Raw genomic sequence first — 16,752 nt, forward strand, 5'->3', positions numbered from 1 at the left:
GAGTGATCCATCAGCTAAAATGTGCTAGGAAAGAAAATCCAAACAGTTACCAATATGGAACAAATATATTACAATTTGAACTTCTCTAGTCCAGGACTCTCTCATCTAGCAACATCCATAATCTGGCATGATTTTAGTTAGCCAGATGATCACTTATCATAGGTGTGGCCAAGTTTCCCCTGGTCCCATAATGGTTAACAGCCACCAGTCCCAACTCCGTTCTGTGCTGTTAGTTAGCTCTACTACCCATAAATGTCTTCTGAGAGCCCAATAAGCACTGGAAGTATCGATAATGTGCTAGATAATATTGACCTCCCATGTTCTAGCAAATTCATCCAGCACCAGTCTGGTCATAATGGTGCTGGACTAGAGCGATTCAACCTGTATAATTCGTAGTCTTGCTATGAACAACTGATGTTTGGAAAAAAAGCTACATGACCGCAAAGCCAGTTCTCCCTTGTGCAGCACCGCACAATATGAATTCCACTTAAGCCTCCTGCTTATTTTGTGACTTTCACTGTAAAGTTAAATTAGGATGTTATGTTATGGTGAGTGTTCTTATTCTGTCTGGCACATCTGGTGTTTGTTTCACCAAAGAGCACAGATCTAACAAACATGTCCTTAATGTTTGGTGACAGATCTTCACCACTTTACACCACCCATCCATACACCCTAAAAAGGAAAATGCAGAGGAACAAGTAAGGTGTGGCTGTTCAATTCACGCCATAGAGTTTATCAGGTATAGAGCATGGGTGGGTCCAGTAGTATCAAAGACAGAGGATCCACTACTATGTGGCATCTCTTTTCTGTTCTGCTTGCAGGGAACCTGAATAAGGGCCCTTGGTTTGGGGTGGAGTGACGACTCCTCAGCTGCTCTGTGGCCTGGATGGATTTTTCTTAGGCCCTGATCCGTTGCACATGTGCTCATGCACAATCCAGCTCATACACTGTCCCTTGCAAATGTTTCCTGTAAGTGGAGCATGCGGGCAGCCAGCCAGTAGAGATTCACGTGTTGCCCAGCTGTGTAGCAGAGCCCCCATAATTGGCAGCGTGTGTTTCTACTGGTGGTGCACATCTGCACATGCATTGGTGCACATAACAAAATTTATTCTGCCCGTGATGGGAAAAATTAGAGGAAACGCTGCTTAACACAGATACTGAGAAGAGGGAGAATATGTTCTACAGCAAACACCCGCCAACCGTGTCTAACATCCTCCCACCCCAAATCTAACTGTGTCTGCCTTTGTCCTTCAAAACTGTGAAACTTTATAGCGAGAGACAAGGAACATAAATGTTTTGTCCACTGATGGCTGATTTTATTTTTAATTTAAGTGGCAAATGCTTTAATGTGCCACATCTGCCTGATGACATGTCACCCTAGACGTATGCAACAGGCAGAAGAGATTGATCCATACAAAAGCAGGTTTAACATACATATTTCCTCACAGCTTACCAGCTACATCTACACTACAGAGATCTTTCGAAAGAAGCCCTTCCAGAAGATCTCTTCTGAAAGAACCTCTTTCGAAAGAGTGTGTCCACACACTCAAAAAAGCAGATTAAAGAGTGCTTTTCTCTTTCAGAAAAGAACATCCACACAGCCCCTCGTTCTTTCAAAAGAATGAGCCAGGGATTGAAAAATCAGGTCCCATGATGACTGCTCTTTGGCTGTGTCTACAGTAGCCAAAAACTTCAAAATGGCCATGCAAATGGCCATTTCGAAGTTTACTAATGAAGCGCTGAAATACATATTCAGCGCCTCATTAGCATGCGGGCGGCCGCGGCACTTTGAAATTGACGGGGCTCGTCCTGGTGGGGCTCCTTTTTGAAAGGACCCCGCCTACTTCGAAGGCCCCTTATTCCTATGAGCAGATGGGAATAAGGGGCCTTCGAAGTACGCAGGGTCCTTTCGAAAAGGAGCCCTGTCTGGATGAGCCATGTGGCAGCGAGCTGCATCAATTTCGAAGTGCCGCGGCCGCCTGCATGCTAATGAGGCACTGAATATGTATTTCAGTGCTTCATTAGTAAACTTCGAAATGGCCATGCAAAGTTTTTGGCTAGTGTAGACATAGCCTTTCTAAAAAAAAAAAAAAAAAGGCCTGCAGAGCATCTACGCATGTTTTCTTTCGAAAGAAGCTTTTGAAAGGGGGACGCTCTTCCTGAAAGGGAAAAGAAAGAGGCTACGTCTACACTAGCATTCCTCTTTCAAAAGAGGCATGCAAATGAAGGAAAACAAAAATGCAAATGAGGCACAGATTTACATATCTGCCACCTCATTTGCATGTCCTTTCAAAAGATGAAAAGCGGTGTAGATGCAGCTCTTTCTAAAGTAATCCCCATCTTCAAAAGAACCCTTCTTCCTAAAAAAAAATAGTGAGAAGGGTTCTTTCGAAGATGGGGATTACTTTTGAAAGACCTGCGTCTACACTGCTTTTCTTCTTTTGAAAGAAGCTCTTCTAAAAGAAGAATATGCAAAATAGGTGCCAGATACGTAAATCTGTGCCTCATTTGCATTTTTTATTTTCTTCATTTACATGCCTCTTTCAAAAGAGGAATGCTAGTGTAGATGTAGCCAGAGAGATTTCAAAAGGATTTACTTTTGAAAGAACACTTTTTGTGTGTAGATTCGCCACTGGATCTTTTGAAAGATCTTTGGAAAGAACTTGCGAGTGTAGACACAGGCACCATTATCAACTTACTTTTTTATTCCTAAGGGTGGTTTTTTTCTTTCAAAATAACTGAATCCCCCACCTCTGAAAACTTCACTTCAAATCGTATCTTGGCTCTCAAGTCTCGTTTGAGTCCACATAACAGACCATCACAGCACAGTGGAGGTCCCAGCTCAAGATACTCCCCAATGTTTAACGTTAAGGGCTAAGCTGCAGTGGCAGGTAGCTCTTAAAGCCCCAATCAATAATTTTTAGCCTGGACTATTAATTCCTTGTTTTCATTAGCAAAAAATTTACACCCGATTGAAATAAAAAATTGACTTTCCGCCTTGTGCGAAGTAATGCAGGAGTCATTTTGATTGAGTGCTCTATTTGATTTATCTGATGCTGAGCCCTGCTGGTAACCCCAATCGTAGGAACCCTGGCTGGGGGGTGGGAGCCCTGTGGCTGGGAGCCAGCTGGGGCATGGAGCCCTGCCAGCAGCCCCAGCCATGGGAACTTCAGCCAGGGCACTGTGAAAAAAGGTGTCACTCTGCCATACTGGCACATACCATCACAAAAAAGGCACTGGATTTGTCTGGGCTAAGTTTTGGTATCTGCTCTTTTGCATTCACAGCTTCTATGTAAAATTCTTTCTTCTCCTGGGTGTGTTCTGATTACTTTGAACACTTTTCCTTCATGTTTAGCACTCATGATATTCTGTCTCTAACTGAATTGAAGGCATGAGCACCTCACAGAATTGTGTCCCAAATCATAGGGCCCCATATTACCCATGGGGTGGGGCAGGGGTTAAGATACATCAGCTACTTCTCTGCTTGCTTTCCCTGCAGGAGCAAGCATGCTGCCTTCACGGTCTTGTCCCTGGTAAACTGGGAAACTCAGGAATGACATTTGTATCCCCCACAATACCCTACCAATAAACTATCAGGCAGACCAAAATTGTTTCTGAACAGCACCATCAAAAAATGTTTCTCACTGGATGCACTCAGCAACTTACTTTGCAAATTGTAGTGACAACCTTAGGAAAGGAAATGTGTACAGTAGACGAGTATTGAATTTCTCTCTCCTGCTGCTTGGAGAATGCAATAGGCTCTGTAGAGTTGCGACCTGAACTTTGGACTTTCTCAGGCTCATCAATTTCACATTCATTCAACTCCAGTAGATGATTTGATTGCCTTGGAAACTGTTTTTTGAAAATGCTTTAATATTCATGGTGCTTGGTCACTTCATGCCATGCAGGTTTGCCAGCTGAGTCTCTGCACTCGTCCTGACTCAGAACGTCAGTGTGTTTTATTTCATTCTGCCAAGGCTCGTCATACTTATTTATCTGCTTGAAATAGAAAACAGCGTTCTTTTCCATCAAGCACTTAACAGTAGCTCAGAACATTTTAGTTCTCAGCTGATGAAAGCCTCTTCCTGAAACAAAAGACTATCCAAGGGCAAATGAGAGCTGCAGTCCTTCAGTCATACTTAGTTCCTCAAAAGAAGTTTTATTTTTGTTCACTCTTCCTGTATTTTGTGAACTTGTGTGCTTGCTCCAGAAGACCATGAATGATTGCAACCATTATTTAAACTTTTTAATCATGTGGCAAAGTAGTAAAATATCTTCCATGTATTTCATGAGCAAAGATTCCAAATTGTCAAACTTTTTTCAACAGGCAAGCAGTCCTACAACAGGAGCAGCTCCTAGGAGTCAATCACGGTTGTCTGTATGCCCTTCCACACAGGACATCTGCAGGTGAGTCCTGAATAAGTCCTTTTAATCTGTGTCAAATATTAGTTGCCTTCCTTTGTCTCATAAGTTGTAAGCTCTCTTGCTTCTGCCTTCACCTTATTCATGAATTACACACGTTTGCATTTTCTTTCGAGCTCTTACTTTTGTCATGTTTTGTTTTCCAGCTAATTTTTTTCTGTTGAATCAACTTGTTTCTCTTTTCATCTCTCATTATTATTTTTGCTCTCTCTTTACCATTTTCCGTCCCTCTCCTTTGCTGCTGCTTCTATGTTCAGATCTGCCACCTTGCATGATGTGTCAGAAGATGAGTTTGAGCATGCCACACCTGTCATGATACTGACCCCTGATAGTAGGGAGTCTGGTAAGAAACAAGTGAAACGAAGGTTTAGGCGAAAGAAAGAGACTGGGGACAATGGTCAGCATACAGAAAAGCAAAGCAAAGGGAAGGACTGCAAATTGTACCCCATGGCTTCACACTCTAGATGCAATGCATTGCACAAGGAGACATCTGATTCATCATCCTCAGATGAGAATCAGTGGGCTCAGGCTAGAAGGAGAGCCACAGAAAAGGTCAAAATTCCCAGGAGAGGGAGAAGGAGCCATAGATCTTGCAGTAACCGAGATGAATCTCAAATTAACAATGCCATTGAACTCGTCACCTTGGGGACAACTGGGAAAAAGAAACAAGAGGTGTCTGATTCTGATAACCACACTTTAAGTCACCGGAGGAGAAGGGCTTTGAGATGTAAAGAATCTTGCCTTTCACTGTCTTCAATGTCCTCTCTGGAAGCAAGAAGTTCTTCGAGAAAATGTGGAAAAATACGGGGCAGGAACTACCCCCAGGAGCTGCAGTCTTCATCTTACCTTAGGCAAAATAAAATGGGCAAGGAAGGCTTTACAGAGAGAGGCTCTGGCAGTGATACTCTGACAGTTCCAGAAAATGGAGAATCCATTGGGGCTGGGCCCATCGTGACTGATGCAGTTGAGAAATCTCCTGTTTTATACAACGACTGGTCTGATGACTTAGAAGTATGCAGGTTAGTCTCTGATAAGAAAGATGTGATGTTACCAAAGGAATTGCTTTTTGCCATGAATTATACACGCGCCTTTTACCTGATCCTTGCTGTCATTTTGGATCTTTCGTTTGTTAGAACTACTGCTCAGTAGTTCTCTTTTAGGGCTGCGATACATAGCACAAAATAGTTGGTAAAAGAAGATTTCTAAAGGTCTGACACCAAACTCATTTAAAAACACTAGTAGCACAGAATTAGGTTCCCACTTCCAGCATGATGACATCTCCTTTCAGATGCTTGATTCACTCTAGTATGATGTTTGAGATGCTATGCACTCTAGTATGAGAGCTAGAAATTGGATGGGATGATAAGAAAGCTCAATTCTAATGGGATACAGAGGCTTTCATTCTTAGTTTGAAACATGGAGGTATACCTATCTCGTAGAGCTGGAAGGGACCCTAAGAGATCATTGAGTTCAGTCCCCTGCACTCACAGCAGGACCTATCACCATCCCCGACAGATTTTTTTGCTTTGTTTTAAATCTAACCTGCCCCAGACCCTTGAAAGGCCCCTTTAAGGATTGAATTCACAATCCTGGGTTTGCAAAGCCAATGCTCTGACCACTGAGCTATCCTTCCCCCACTCCTCTGACCCATCAAAATCCAGACTGGTTTGCAGTGATTGAAATGTGTTGCTCTCTGAGATTGGTCATTGACTTACATCCTGGACATGAATATATGGCACTACTTTGGCAGTCTCAACATGTATGTTAGGGACTGTATCACCACAAATATTGTACCAAACTACCTTCCAGTTCTGGATGGAAGTATGCTGACGTAAAGCATGGGGGAGTTTGTACTGCTGCTACACATAAGGTGTTATGAGAATGAATAGAGGCCTTTGGTTGCTGAAGCTATCAGTCTGTCACCATTCACAGTGATGGACTCTGGAAAGTGCGTGGAATAATAATAAATTCAATGCTGGAAGGTAAAATGTATTAAAAGGAACTAGAATAGGATAAAGTAACATCAACAAGTTGTCCAGCTAAGCAGAGAAATTACCCCGAGGGAACTATCAAAGGATTTCAAGCCAACATCACAACATTAAAGCCAGACATGGCAGCATTTTAGTGGATCTGAAAGCTGAGAGGATTGTGCTTAAACTGATGCCTCTGAGCCAATATATAAGGTTGGTGGAAGAAACTGAATGAAATTAAGTTAATCAGTTCATCAGTAATTTAAAAATACATCACTAGGAAGTTACCGGGGAAAATCAAACACTAAAGTTCATATTGGATTTTTTTGAAAAGATATCCTGGACGTGATTCCCATTTAGAATTAGTCCCTGGCAGTGAACCTTACTGTAAATGGTACAGTAACTGAAAACTTTGCAAACTTCTTTCTTTTGTATGAAAATGTAAACAGAAGTAGAATGGGGAAATGAATGTATATTGTGAAACTATGCGGCGTTATGCAGAGTACTTCGTGCCAGCAATAAGCTCCAGTGGTTCTCGTTAAGAAAATTGCCAGACAAGAGAAATAGAAAAGTATGGCTCTTCCATGATTGTGTGTCAGACATGTGGATCATGTGCTGTACACTTCTCTCTGTGTTAGGCAAGCCAGAACTTAGTGCCCTTTCTCATTAGTTTGCTGTATCTGCATGTGAGGTCTCCTGCTGTAATTTGTGGCAGGGCCAGGGTGAAGGCCCCCTCAGAGGGAGCCCAAACAAGCAGAAGGACCTGCAGGGCAATCGCAGGCAGCTGGGTGGGCGATGGCTTAGCCTAATTAAAGCCAGCTCGCCCCAATGACTGGGCCAATAAGAGGCCTTTAAAACCCTTCACAGTTGGGGAAGTGGGGGGAGAGAGAGAGAAAAAAAAAAGAAAGAAAGAAAACAAACAGGAACACCAGAGATCACAGAGGGAGAGCAGGAGCTTCTACAAGATCAGGAGTGAGGACCCATGACTGCTACGGCCTGGAGAAGGTACCAGGGGAATCATCTGGGGAAGTGGCTCAGGGAGGAGAGCTGTTGTGCCAAGGGCTAAGGGAGACAGCTCTTCCCACTGGCAGCTGCACAGGGTCCCTGGGCCGGAATCCAGCATGAGTGGGTGAGGGCCAGATTCCCCCAGACCACCCCTTGCCCCAGCGAGGGCAACAGGGCCCTTATGTGGTCCTAATGGACTGACCAGAGGACAGAGGCCCAGGAATAGGACTGACTTTGTCACAAATTACACTGTAAGATCTTGGAAGCAGGGTCTATCATATTCTTTTCTTTTTGTACAGCTCCTTGTATAATGCAGCCCTGATCCATGCTTGGGCCCCAGCCTAGTACTGCAGGAAATAATTATTTCTATCACAGTAGCATTTTGGGACCTGAACTTGAATTGAGGCTTTACTGTACTAGGTACTTCACAGATATATAGAGCACTTTTAACCTGAAATATGTATGTTCATCCAAGAACTTTCCCTGGTTTAAAAAATGATTTAAATGAAACAAAGAGGTAGCCGTGTTAGTCTGTACTCCAGCAAAACAAAGCTGCTGCATTTCTGCTGCTTTGTTTTGTTAAAGGAAACAAGTGTGACTTTCTCATGTGGATTGAGACTAGTTGCTGCCCCAATCCATGAACTCAAACTGTATTTCCAGATGCAAGTATGGACTCCATTTATTTTGTCTACCCACCTGACTTTCCTATGACTGTCCTGCAATCTTCTATCTACCAGACTGTGGCTGCAGCCTAATTCACATTTTGCTTACACTGGGGGACATAGGAAAAGAGAAGGAAGAAGGTCATACAACTGGAGAAGGGATTTCCTTTATCATCTTACGTGTTTATCAAGCATACTTTCACTGCAATGCACCAAATGAACATGTGATACATTCAGTGGGGTCAGAAACTACTCCTAAGAACACCTATGAGATTATCGAGAGAGAAGTGGGAGAAACTGATCCTTTAAAGTTTAGCCATTGTAGTTGCATTTACAGCAGTGAGAATTTGTCAGGATTGAGCCTAGCAGTTAAGCTTTTGAAGGGTCACATAACACTGGCCAAGGCTCAAGCATAGTGAAAATGGGTTGCTTGGCTTTGAGTGTGCACCCACTTGATGGCTTGGTAAACATTAAAATCAAGGGAGGTATAGGAAAGGATCAGGCACCCTTATGAGATGCTGGCAAATCTGTCTACCTGACTCATTGCCCCATCTTGCTGACTCTCCGGTGTAGTGTAGTGCCACCCTCTTCCGCACTGGGAGCGCTGGCCGCATAGGGGTGTCCCAGTGCTGGAGGACTGGGGTGAGTCAGTGGCAGAGGTCCTTGAATGTCTGCCAGGTCATCCTGAAATTTTTCAGCCACCGCTCATTGTCCCAGTCCTTCAGCACCAGCCGGTCCCACCATTCGGTGCTGGTGGCGTAGGCCCACTGGCTCCGGCTCAGGGAGGAACGGGGGAGGGGCAGCATGAGGGTGGCAAGGGCCTCAAGGCTGGGTCCCAGGTGAGCGAGCTGCCTGCGCTGCTGGTGCTGCATGGTGAGCAGCATGGCCAGCAGGCTGACCAGGATCGTGAGGGCATCGTCCTCGTCGAGGGGGGAACTGGCATGGTCTCCGGCTGTTCCCTTCTGTATGTGCTGCTTCTGTCTTCAGCCTGTCAGCCTTGAACAGGTGTGGGCTGTGGGTGTTGGGAGGGGCCCTTTAAGGGGTTGGCTGGCTGCGAGCTCGGAAGGGCTTGTCAGCCATGTGACCCCCATGCCTGCATCATTTCTTGGCCCCTTACTTCGAAGTAGGGATTAATTGTGTGTAGACGTTTAACTTCGTAGTAGGGGAAAGCCTACTTTGAAGTAAGAGAGTGTGCATTTTGTGTGTGGACGCTCTACTTCGAAGTTGCTTACTTCGAAGTTATACTTCAGAGTAAGCAACTTCAAAGTTAATTTGTGGAGTAGACACAGCCCAAGAGAAATGAGGAAGAGGTGAGGCAGAGTACATGGCGCTTCTCCTGAGTCCTAGGCAGCTCTGCAATCTGTGTGACTGCCACAGCCAGCATAGTTTAAAAGCATCAGAGGATGCCACTTTACTCCGCTCTGTGAAGTGTAAGCCTGTCGCCACTGAGAGTCCGTCCTTTTGGAAACTTGCCACGTTAACAACTATAATTCCACCCTCTCCTCACTCTCAGGGGAAGTGCAGTATTTCTTGCAGTCATTCTCAATCTATCACCTCTGGAAGATTGTACATCTAGGAAAGATGCTACCCAATCAAAAGTATGCTAATTTTTCATGGCTGGCAAGTTATTTTACTTGTTAAATTTGCATAAGGCTACACAGAAGGGGGAGAAGATTGATTACATGATAATACTGATTCAGCTGAAAGACTCTTACTAGGTACTGTGATATAAGCTACTTAGCTATTCTGTCAACAGCTGATTTGTAGGTTCTTAGATTCAAACGTTTCTTTTTGGGGGCAGGGAGAATTAAATGTTCACTTTGGGATAGGGGTGTGTGCTCATATAACACATACCTCTTCTGCACGACATATCCTGACATAGAGGGCATGCTACACCTACAGAGGTCGAATGTATTCAGAATTAGTAAAATGCTGCCAACATATTAAAGAGCTTCCTCAAAATCTTCCACATTGGCCAGTAATGCACGTTGACTGCAGTGTTAGTCTTGGTGGCTGATTGGAAAATGGACATCTTAGTATCTTGAGGGGGACAGCCTTGCCTTCCTGAGAGGTGGCTGCCTTTAGCTAAAGAAGTGGCTAGATTGGGGAATTGCATGGTACAGGGATGTCATCTTGCTTCACTGGGTCACAGTGAGGATACCAAATTCAGGACAAACTACTGAGAAATAGGGTAAGCTCTCATAAACCTATTTTATTCTATTATTAGCTGTACCCAGCCAGAGGCAAAGTTAAACTTGTCTCACTACACTGGTTAATGAGAAGTCCAAACTCCTTAGATTCCTTAGGGTCTCCTTAGGCATCCCAACTCCTTTTTCACCAGATGTGAGATTTTATGATGAGTGGTTATTGAAAGGCAATTTCATCAAACAAAGATGCCTTCTAATCCCAAGAGAGGAGCCACGCAGCCAAGTCAATATGTAATTCAGGTCGTACCCAATAATGACACGGTTGCCAGGCCTTTAGTATCTAATCTCTAAGCAAAAAGGAGGAGAGTTAAAATGGCTGAAGAAATCCTATGCCTACAATAATTGTAAATGTCTTCTATCAGGTTTGTAGCAGCAGTGGAATAAACTGCTGGCTTGTAAAGTCTCTGGTATCTTCCAAGAAATTGGGAAGTGCTCAGTCCATTGGTTGGAATGCTTCTTTTAGAGTAAGTTCATAGCTCAGAGAACAGAGCAAGAAAGAATTAACATGGAGATGCATCCAGGGTCTTTTATACCTTCACCCATGTAGCATTTCCATCTTTCTGACCACAGAAAACCAAACACCCTTTCCAGGCCCCTTGTCTAACGACCTACCCACACTCCATCCCCCACTTTCTCTGCCCCTTGCTCTCCCCTCTATCTCTTCTAATGTTATGTCTACACTTACCAGAAGGTCAGCTTATTCAGGGTCAGTCTTTCAGGGTTCCATTAAATGCAGGGACATGCTAAATCGAATCACCAGGGCTTTACAGTCAGCCCTGGTGCTCCTCATTATCCCCAGGAGTAAGGGAGGTCAACGGGAGAGGTTCTCCCATCGCCCTCCTGCTGTGTGGGTGGCCAGAAGAATCAATCTAGGATATGTCAGTTCCAGCTACTCAGTTGTCTTGCCTGGAATTGTGTATCTTAGGTCAACTTTTCAGCCCAGTGTAGACCTGGCCTAAGCCTTTGAATTCTCAGTGACGTGAGTTGGTTTTGTCTTAGGTCCTGTATTATTCCTAGAGGGGAGAGGATGAAATCAGGGGCTGGATAGTTTAAAACTCAGTTTAAGCCACTGTTAGAGGTTGTTCTGTGGGCTGGATATGTCCACAGTGTCACAACCCTGGGGCCCTTCCTGTGGTGCCTTGTGGGCCAGAGCACTGTCTGGTATCTCCCCCAACACACCCTTGTGCAAAGGCTTGCCCTTGCAAGATCCTTGGAGGATGGACCTACAGTTTAGTGCCCGTGCTGAGGGACTCCCAACCCCTAGAAGAAACAGAGCTAGTAGGGCTCCCTTACAGTACTACAGTCCTCGTGCACAGTGTAGAGGGGCTGGGGCCAGGGTGAGTATCTCATCAGTGGAATTTCAACATTGGAATAAAGAAGTGCTAGTTGGAACTGGAATTATGCAGCATTAATAGAAGATGATGTTGGGTGTGATGATGTTACTGATAAAAGGAGCACTGAGAGAAATTTGAATTTAGACTGTGATTCTATTTTTTAATCTAAAAGCTTTTGGAAAATTAATCCAGTCATTTCAACTGCAGTTACTACAATACTATATTGTAGTTGATTGACAATAGGCATTACTTTTAAAACCACACATTTAAATAAGGCATGTACCACCATAACAGAATTTAATTGCAGGCACAGTAGAATCCTGATTTTCTGAGCTTCTTGAGTAGAAACAAATATGTTCAGATAATTGAAAGTTAATAGGGAGTGAATGGAAGAGAGAGAGAGAGAGAGATGTTTAGCCGTCTGTAGGGAGGGTTGGATGGGGGATTGGTAATGAAATCTGCATAATCCACTTCAAACATCACTTTAACTAAATCAGCTTTCTAGTAGAAAAGTTTTGACAAAGTGTATTAAGTTGATTAGATTTTTTTTTTGTTTTTTTACTTTAATCACTCTTTCTGGACTATATTATAAACACTTCAAATGAAATGAGATGAGGCATTATTGTATTCAACTGCAGATACAGTTAATTTACACATCAGTATAAATTATATTACATCAGGTACAGAAAAAATATGCTTATGAAATAACTAACCTCCTGAAATCATGATTTCTCTACATGCAATAAAATTATTAATCATATAGCAGTTGTCCACAAAATTAACATGCATTATTGGTACTGAACTTTAATCTCTGAAGACTCATCGTGTTAGGCTGTAAAGAGAAAACAGTCTACAAGCTGAGAAGATTTTTGAGAAGAAACAGGGTTCTAAGATTAGTCTTGTGACAAATTGGAGGACTAGAGGTATTTCTCTAGTTGTTAGCCCTCACATGAGGATAAAACTTGAGATACTTAGTGTAAATCAACTTAAAGCCATTCATTTCAGCGGAGCTATGCTATAAACAGTTTGAGAGTTTGAGCCTAACTTCCGAAACCTGAACATTAGTAATGTATCTGCATTGGGTAAGAAGATATAATTTTCTTATATCTCAATGGTATTTAGTAACTACAAGATAAAAGTATCTATGTGTATTTTGCAGGTGTGTCAGTTACTAACAAAATGATGGTCCCTACATAAAAGTGTCAGACTCTAGCGTCTCTTTCCACATTAAAACCCCCTTTCTGCTGCCTGATCAGCATAGTGAGTCCTTCCTGTGATGGAGAACTATGAAAAAAAGAAAGTACTTACTTCCTTTGTAATAAAAGTTTGGGTCAGCAGTCCTATGGCATGCTATACTGAGTTCACTGAAGCGACCATCCATAGCAACATGCCAAAGTACAAAGTTAGCAACTTTTGAAACTAGACTTTATGCAGCTAAATTTTGCTGATGGGCACCAATTTCAGCTAGGAGAGTCAAGTAAATTAGATAGTCCTTCATCTTTCCAGTTTTAGTGGAAAAGAGCAAAAAATTAGAAGGCTGTTGGCACTCTGTTTATCAGTGGTGTGTGTTTTTTTTTTGTGGGGGGGTGGTAGCCGTAATTAATTAATTAATTAAAATTATTTCAGCTTTGCTAGAAAAAAGCTACCCAAACTTGATGTTTGGAAAAATTCCATGAATAGATTTTATGACAGCAGAGGGACACATCAAGCATAGGTGATTCATGGTAGCACTCGGGAGTTCCACTGAACTCCTATGCCCCTCGCTAAAATTTTAATTGCTAAATGGGGTGCACCCATGTGCCCCCTTTCTGCCCCTCTGGGTGGCCTTTCCTGCACCCCATCTCCCTGCAGGCACCACTTGCCACTGACATCAGTTTAAAATGCAAATTTGCTGCCAATCTTAACTGTGAATAGCTTTCAGTTGCTCCATTTTTTTTTCTTTTCATTTAGAGCTTCTAGATGGGCTCACCTATTTGTTACAACTCTCTAAAAGAAATATGATGTTTACTGGAGGAGTGAACTCAGAGTAACAAACGTGTGGTGCAATGAAGCAGCAGTATTTTTATGAGACATGTACATGTTGCTAGCTATGTTGCAGCGTGGTAGGTACATGTCCTGTGTGGTGGAACTGTGAGTTGTCAGAGGTCTGGTCCACACTAGGAATTCACACAGGCATAGCTATGGAAATCCATACCCCTGAGAGATGTAGCTGTACCAACTTAACCCCAGTGTAGGCAGTTCTAGGTTGACAGAAGAATTCTTCTGTCAGTACAGCTGCTACCTCTCAGAAAGATGATTACTTGCTCCTAAGGGAGAAGCCCTCCCTTCAGCACAGGCAGTATCTACATTGAAGCACTACAGTTGCAGTCGTGCAGCTGCACTGCTGTAGCACTTTAAGTGTAGACAAGTGCTGAGCCTCCTTTCTGAAAATTTTGGCACAGGTTTTGCTGTGGGTTCAGATAGTGAGAATATAGTATGGAAACCCTTATTACACTCTGGTATGGGAACTCCCACAGTGGCCCTAATATAAAACTGCAACTGAAGAATCAAGGGTTGCAGCTCTTCAAAAGGTCTTGGAGTTGTTGGTTTCAACACCTACCTCTGATTAACAGTGACAGAGGCTATTGGCTGATGTGTATTTTGCAATTTATATGATTAAAGTTGCAGGTTTGGTTCCTTAGCCCTAAATCTGATGGTGTTTTGTACCAATTTTAAGTGGCACTGAGAGTGCATTGAGGTAGGAATGAGTTGTAATTTTTCATGTGATTAGACTGCCTGTTCATCAGTTATAATGAAAGAAGATTAATGCAAGTATTGTAGACAAAATATATCATTCAGAGCCTGCAGTCCCTAGTGCATTTTGCTCTACTCTCTTCTTTATTCTGATCACATTTGGAGAAATCAAAAGAGCACCGTACCAGAACCATTATGAAATTATGTTAGTGTGGTACAACATGTTCAAAAGGTGTTTTTCTGTATTCAGATAAAACCAGCTGACTGTATAGCGTAATGGAAGGCCTGGAATGACAGAGCGGAGGAATACAAATTGATTACATTCAGTATGCAGAATTAATATATTCCACTCATGCTAGGTTTGGAAGCAGAGGAAGACCAATTTGTCATTTAGATTTTCTTATACTGAAAAACTGGGATAGAAAGGAAAAGTGTGAGTGATCAGAAAGCAAGTCTTCCAAATCAAGGAGGAAGAAACTCAGCATGCTGTCGTATAGGGCTGGATGACACATTCGGAGAGAATTTTCTTAGATTTAACTTTTTTTTACTGTTCATAGATTATCTGAGCTGGGGTTAATTCTTACAAATGTGTTAATTATTCACTGTGGGCTGTTCACAGACTATTTGCTTTGACCAGTTCAGTGATTTGCTATTTGTGGCATGTGATTGGTTGCCTGTAATACATGATAACGTTCCTATTCCCCACTGGATGACTGAAACTTTTATAGTGGACTTCTCAAGACTGCAAAACTACACATAGAGCAAAGTGTGGATCTGCTACCACTGTGTAAGGAGCTGGTCCCTCTCTGCTTGGTTACTGGGGGCTGCTCAGTAAACTAGGATGGATAATAGTGGCTTGTGGAGTCCCAAACCAAAGCTAAGTGCCTTTCCCCTGGTCAGGCCCTTTGCAGCAGCAGAATGGGTGTCACAGGAGCCTTTGTTCTACTGGAGGTTCAGCTTTGCACTGGGTTAATCCCAGGCCTGTGGGATATACCTTAAACTGTAGGACCAGATTGTGCCAACCTGTTTAGGTTTCTCTATAAAAAAACAAGAAATCCAGGATGAGTGTAATCTTCTTTTCAAACACTAAGCATGTGTACATGGATAAGCTCTTTCCTTCTGGAAGAGTTTGGAAAAGAAATTCAGGGGACAATACTCTTGGGCTACTTCTACTTCCCAACCTTTGAACTAGTGCGGGAGACTAATCGTCCCACCAAACCTGTCATGGATCCCAATCAATGCCAATTCTAGCTGTGTGTGCACTTTATTAAATGAAATAGGAAACAACAACAAAGATTTTCAGACAACAATTAATACAATTAGTGGGAAATATTTAATTTAAAAATAATAATGTAACTTTGCAATTTATTTATAGGGTGACTGTATTTCCCTATGTGAAATATAGGGCACCTGCTAAATTGCTTGGAGTTAAGTGAGTTCAATGGCAATTCATGAGAACTATGCAATACAAACATTTAAAGTAATATTAAGTTGACTGAACACCCTTTAAACCATATACTGCATTATTAATATAGGTAAAAATGAAAAATATATCCCTCCAATTGAGTCAAAACAAAACAGCAGTCATGTAGCACTTTAAAGATTAACAAAAGAATTTATTAGGTGATAATAACAAATAATTATTTTGTTAGTCTTTAAAGTGCTACATGCTGCTTTTTTGTTCTGATAGCATACAGACTAACACAGCTCCCACTCTGTTACTATTCTATAATTGAGTGGTTATTGCTCTGTGAAAGTGCCTGTCTTGTCCTCATCTTGCTGTCCTTCAGAATGTGGGCTGGTTATCCAGGTCATCCTGTTACCTGCCAGCAGTGTGTTGAGGGGAACTGTCTGAGACACTGCTCACATAGTCTGAAGAAGTGGGCCTGTCCCACGAAAGCTCCTCACTTAAAAGATTGTTTTGTTAGTCTTTAAAGTATTTCAGGGCTGCACTCTTGGTAGAATAAAGACAAACACAGCCTTCTCGCTGTCTGAGAAAGAGGGAGGAAGTTGAGTGCACAGCCGCCAAGCAGCCTGGCTCTGCCCCTCCTCCCTGCCCAAGTTCCCTCAGGGCTGCTGGTAACATCCTGTTGTTTAAACAAACTGCTTAAAGAGCCTAACGACATCCTGCAGACGCTGCTTAAACAGACAGCCGCTGCTGCTTCAGGAGCTGTGTCTTTAAAATTCAGGTCCCTGCTTTGCAACACATGGGACAATTAACCTGTTTTTTTTAAAAAAAAGTAGGGACGCTCACCAGGGAGCTAAAAAAAGGAACAGTCCAGGCTAAAATGGGACAGATGATCACCCTATTTAAGTTATTTTCTATCATCATTTTTATTTATTTATTTATGTTTATGGTCCCTCTGCAATACCTTCACAGACCCCCAGGGGTCTGAGGACCCCAGGTTGGGAACTGCTG

At 42.7% G+C, this 16,752-nt stretch overlaps 1 protein-coding gene across 7 annotated transcripts in view; it reads left to right on the forward strand.

Annotated features, from left to right (window-relative positions):
• The window catches only part of MARCHF1 (membrane associated ring-CH-type finger 1), a 553,572-nt gene that overhangs the window by 475,340 nt on the left and 61,480 nt on the right, over nucleotides 1-16,752 (forward strand). For 6 of the 7 annotated variants that reach the window (XM_074993075.1, XM_074993077.1, XM_074993076.1 and 3 more), the window contains 2 exons: nucleotides 4,328-4,407; nucleotides 4,680-5,441. In XM_074993075.1, coding sequence (XP_074849176.1) covers nucleotides 4,328-4,407; nucleotides 4,680-5,441 — 842 coding nt within the window. The remainder of the gene's footprint in view (nucleotides 1-4,327; nucleotides 4,408-4,679; nucleotides 5,442-16,752) is intronic. The other variant, XM_074993079.1, reaches the window with a different exon arrangement.

This window comes from Carettochelys insculpta, chromosome 4, assembly GCF_033958435.1.
Source record: "Carettochelys insculpta isolate YL-2023 chromosome 4, ASM3395843v1, whole genome shotgun sequence".
Taxonomy (NCBI): Eukaryota; Metazoa; Chordata; order Testudines; family Carettochelyidae; genus Carettochelys; species Carettochelys insculpta.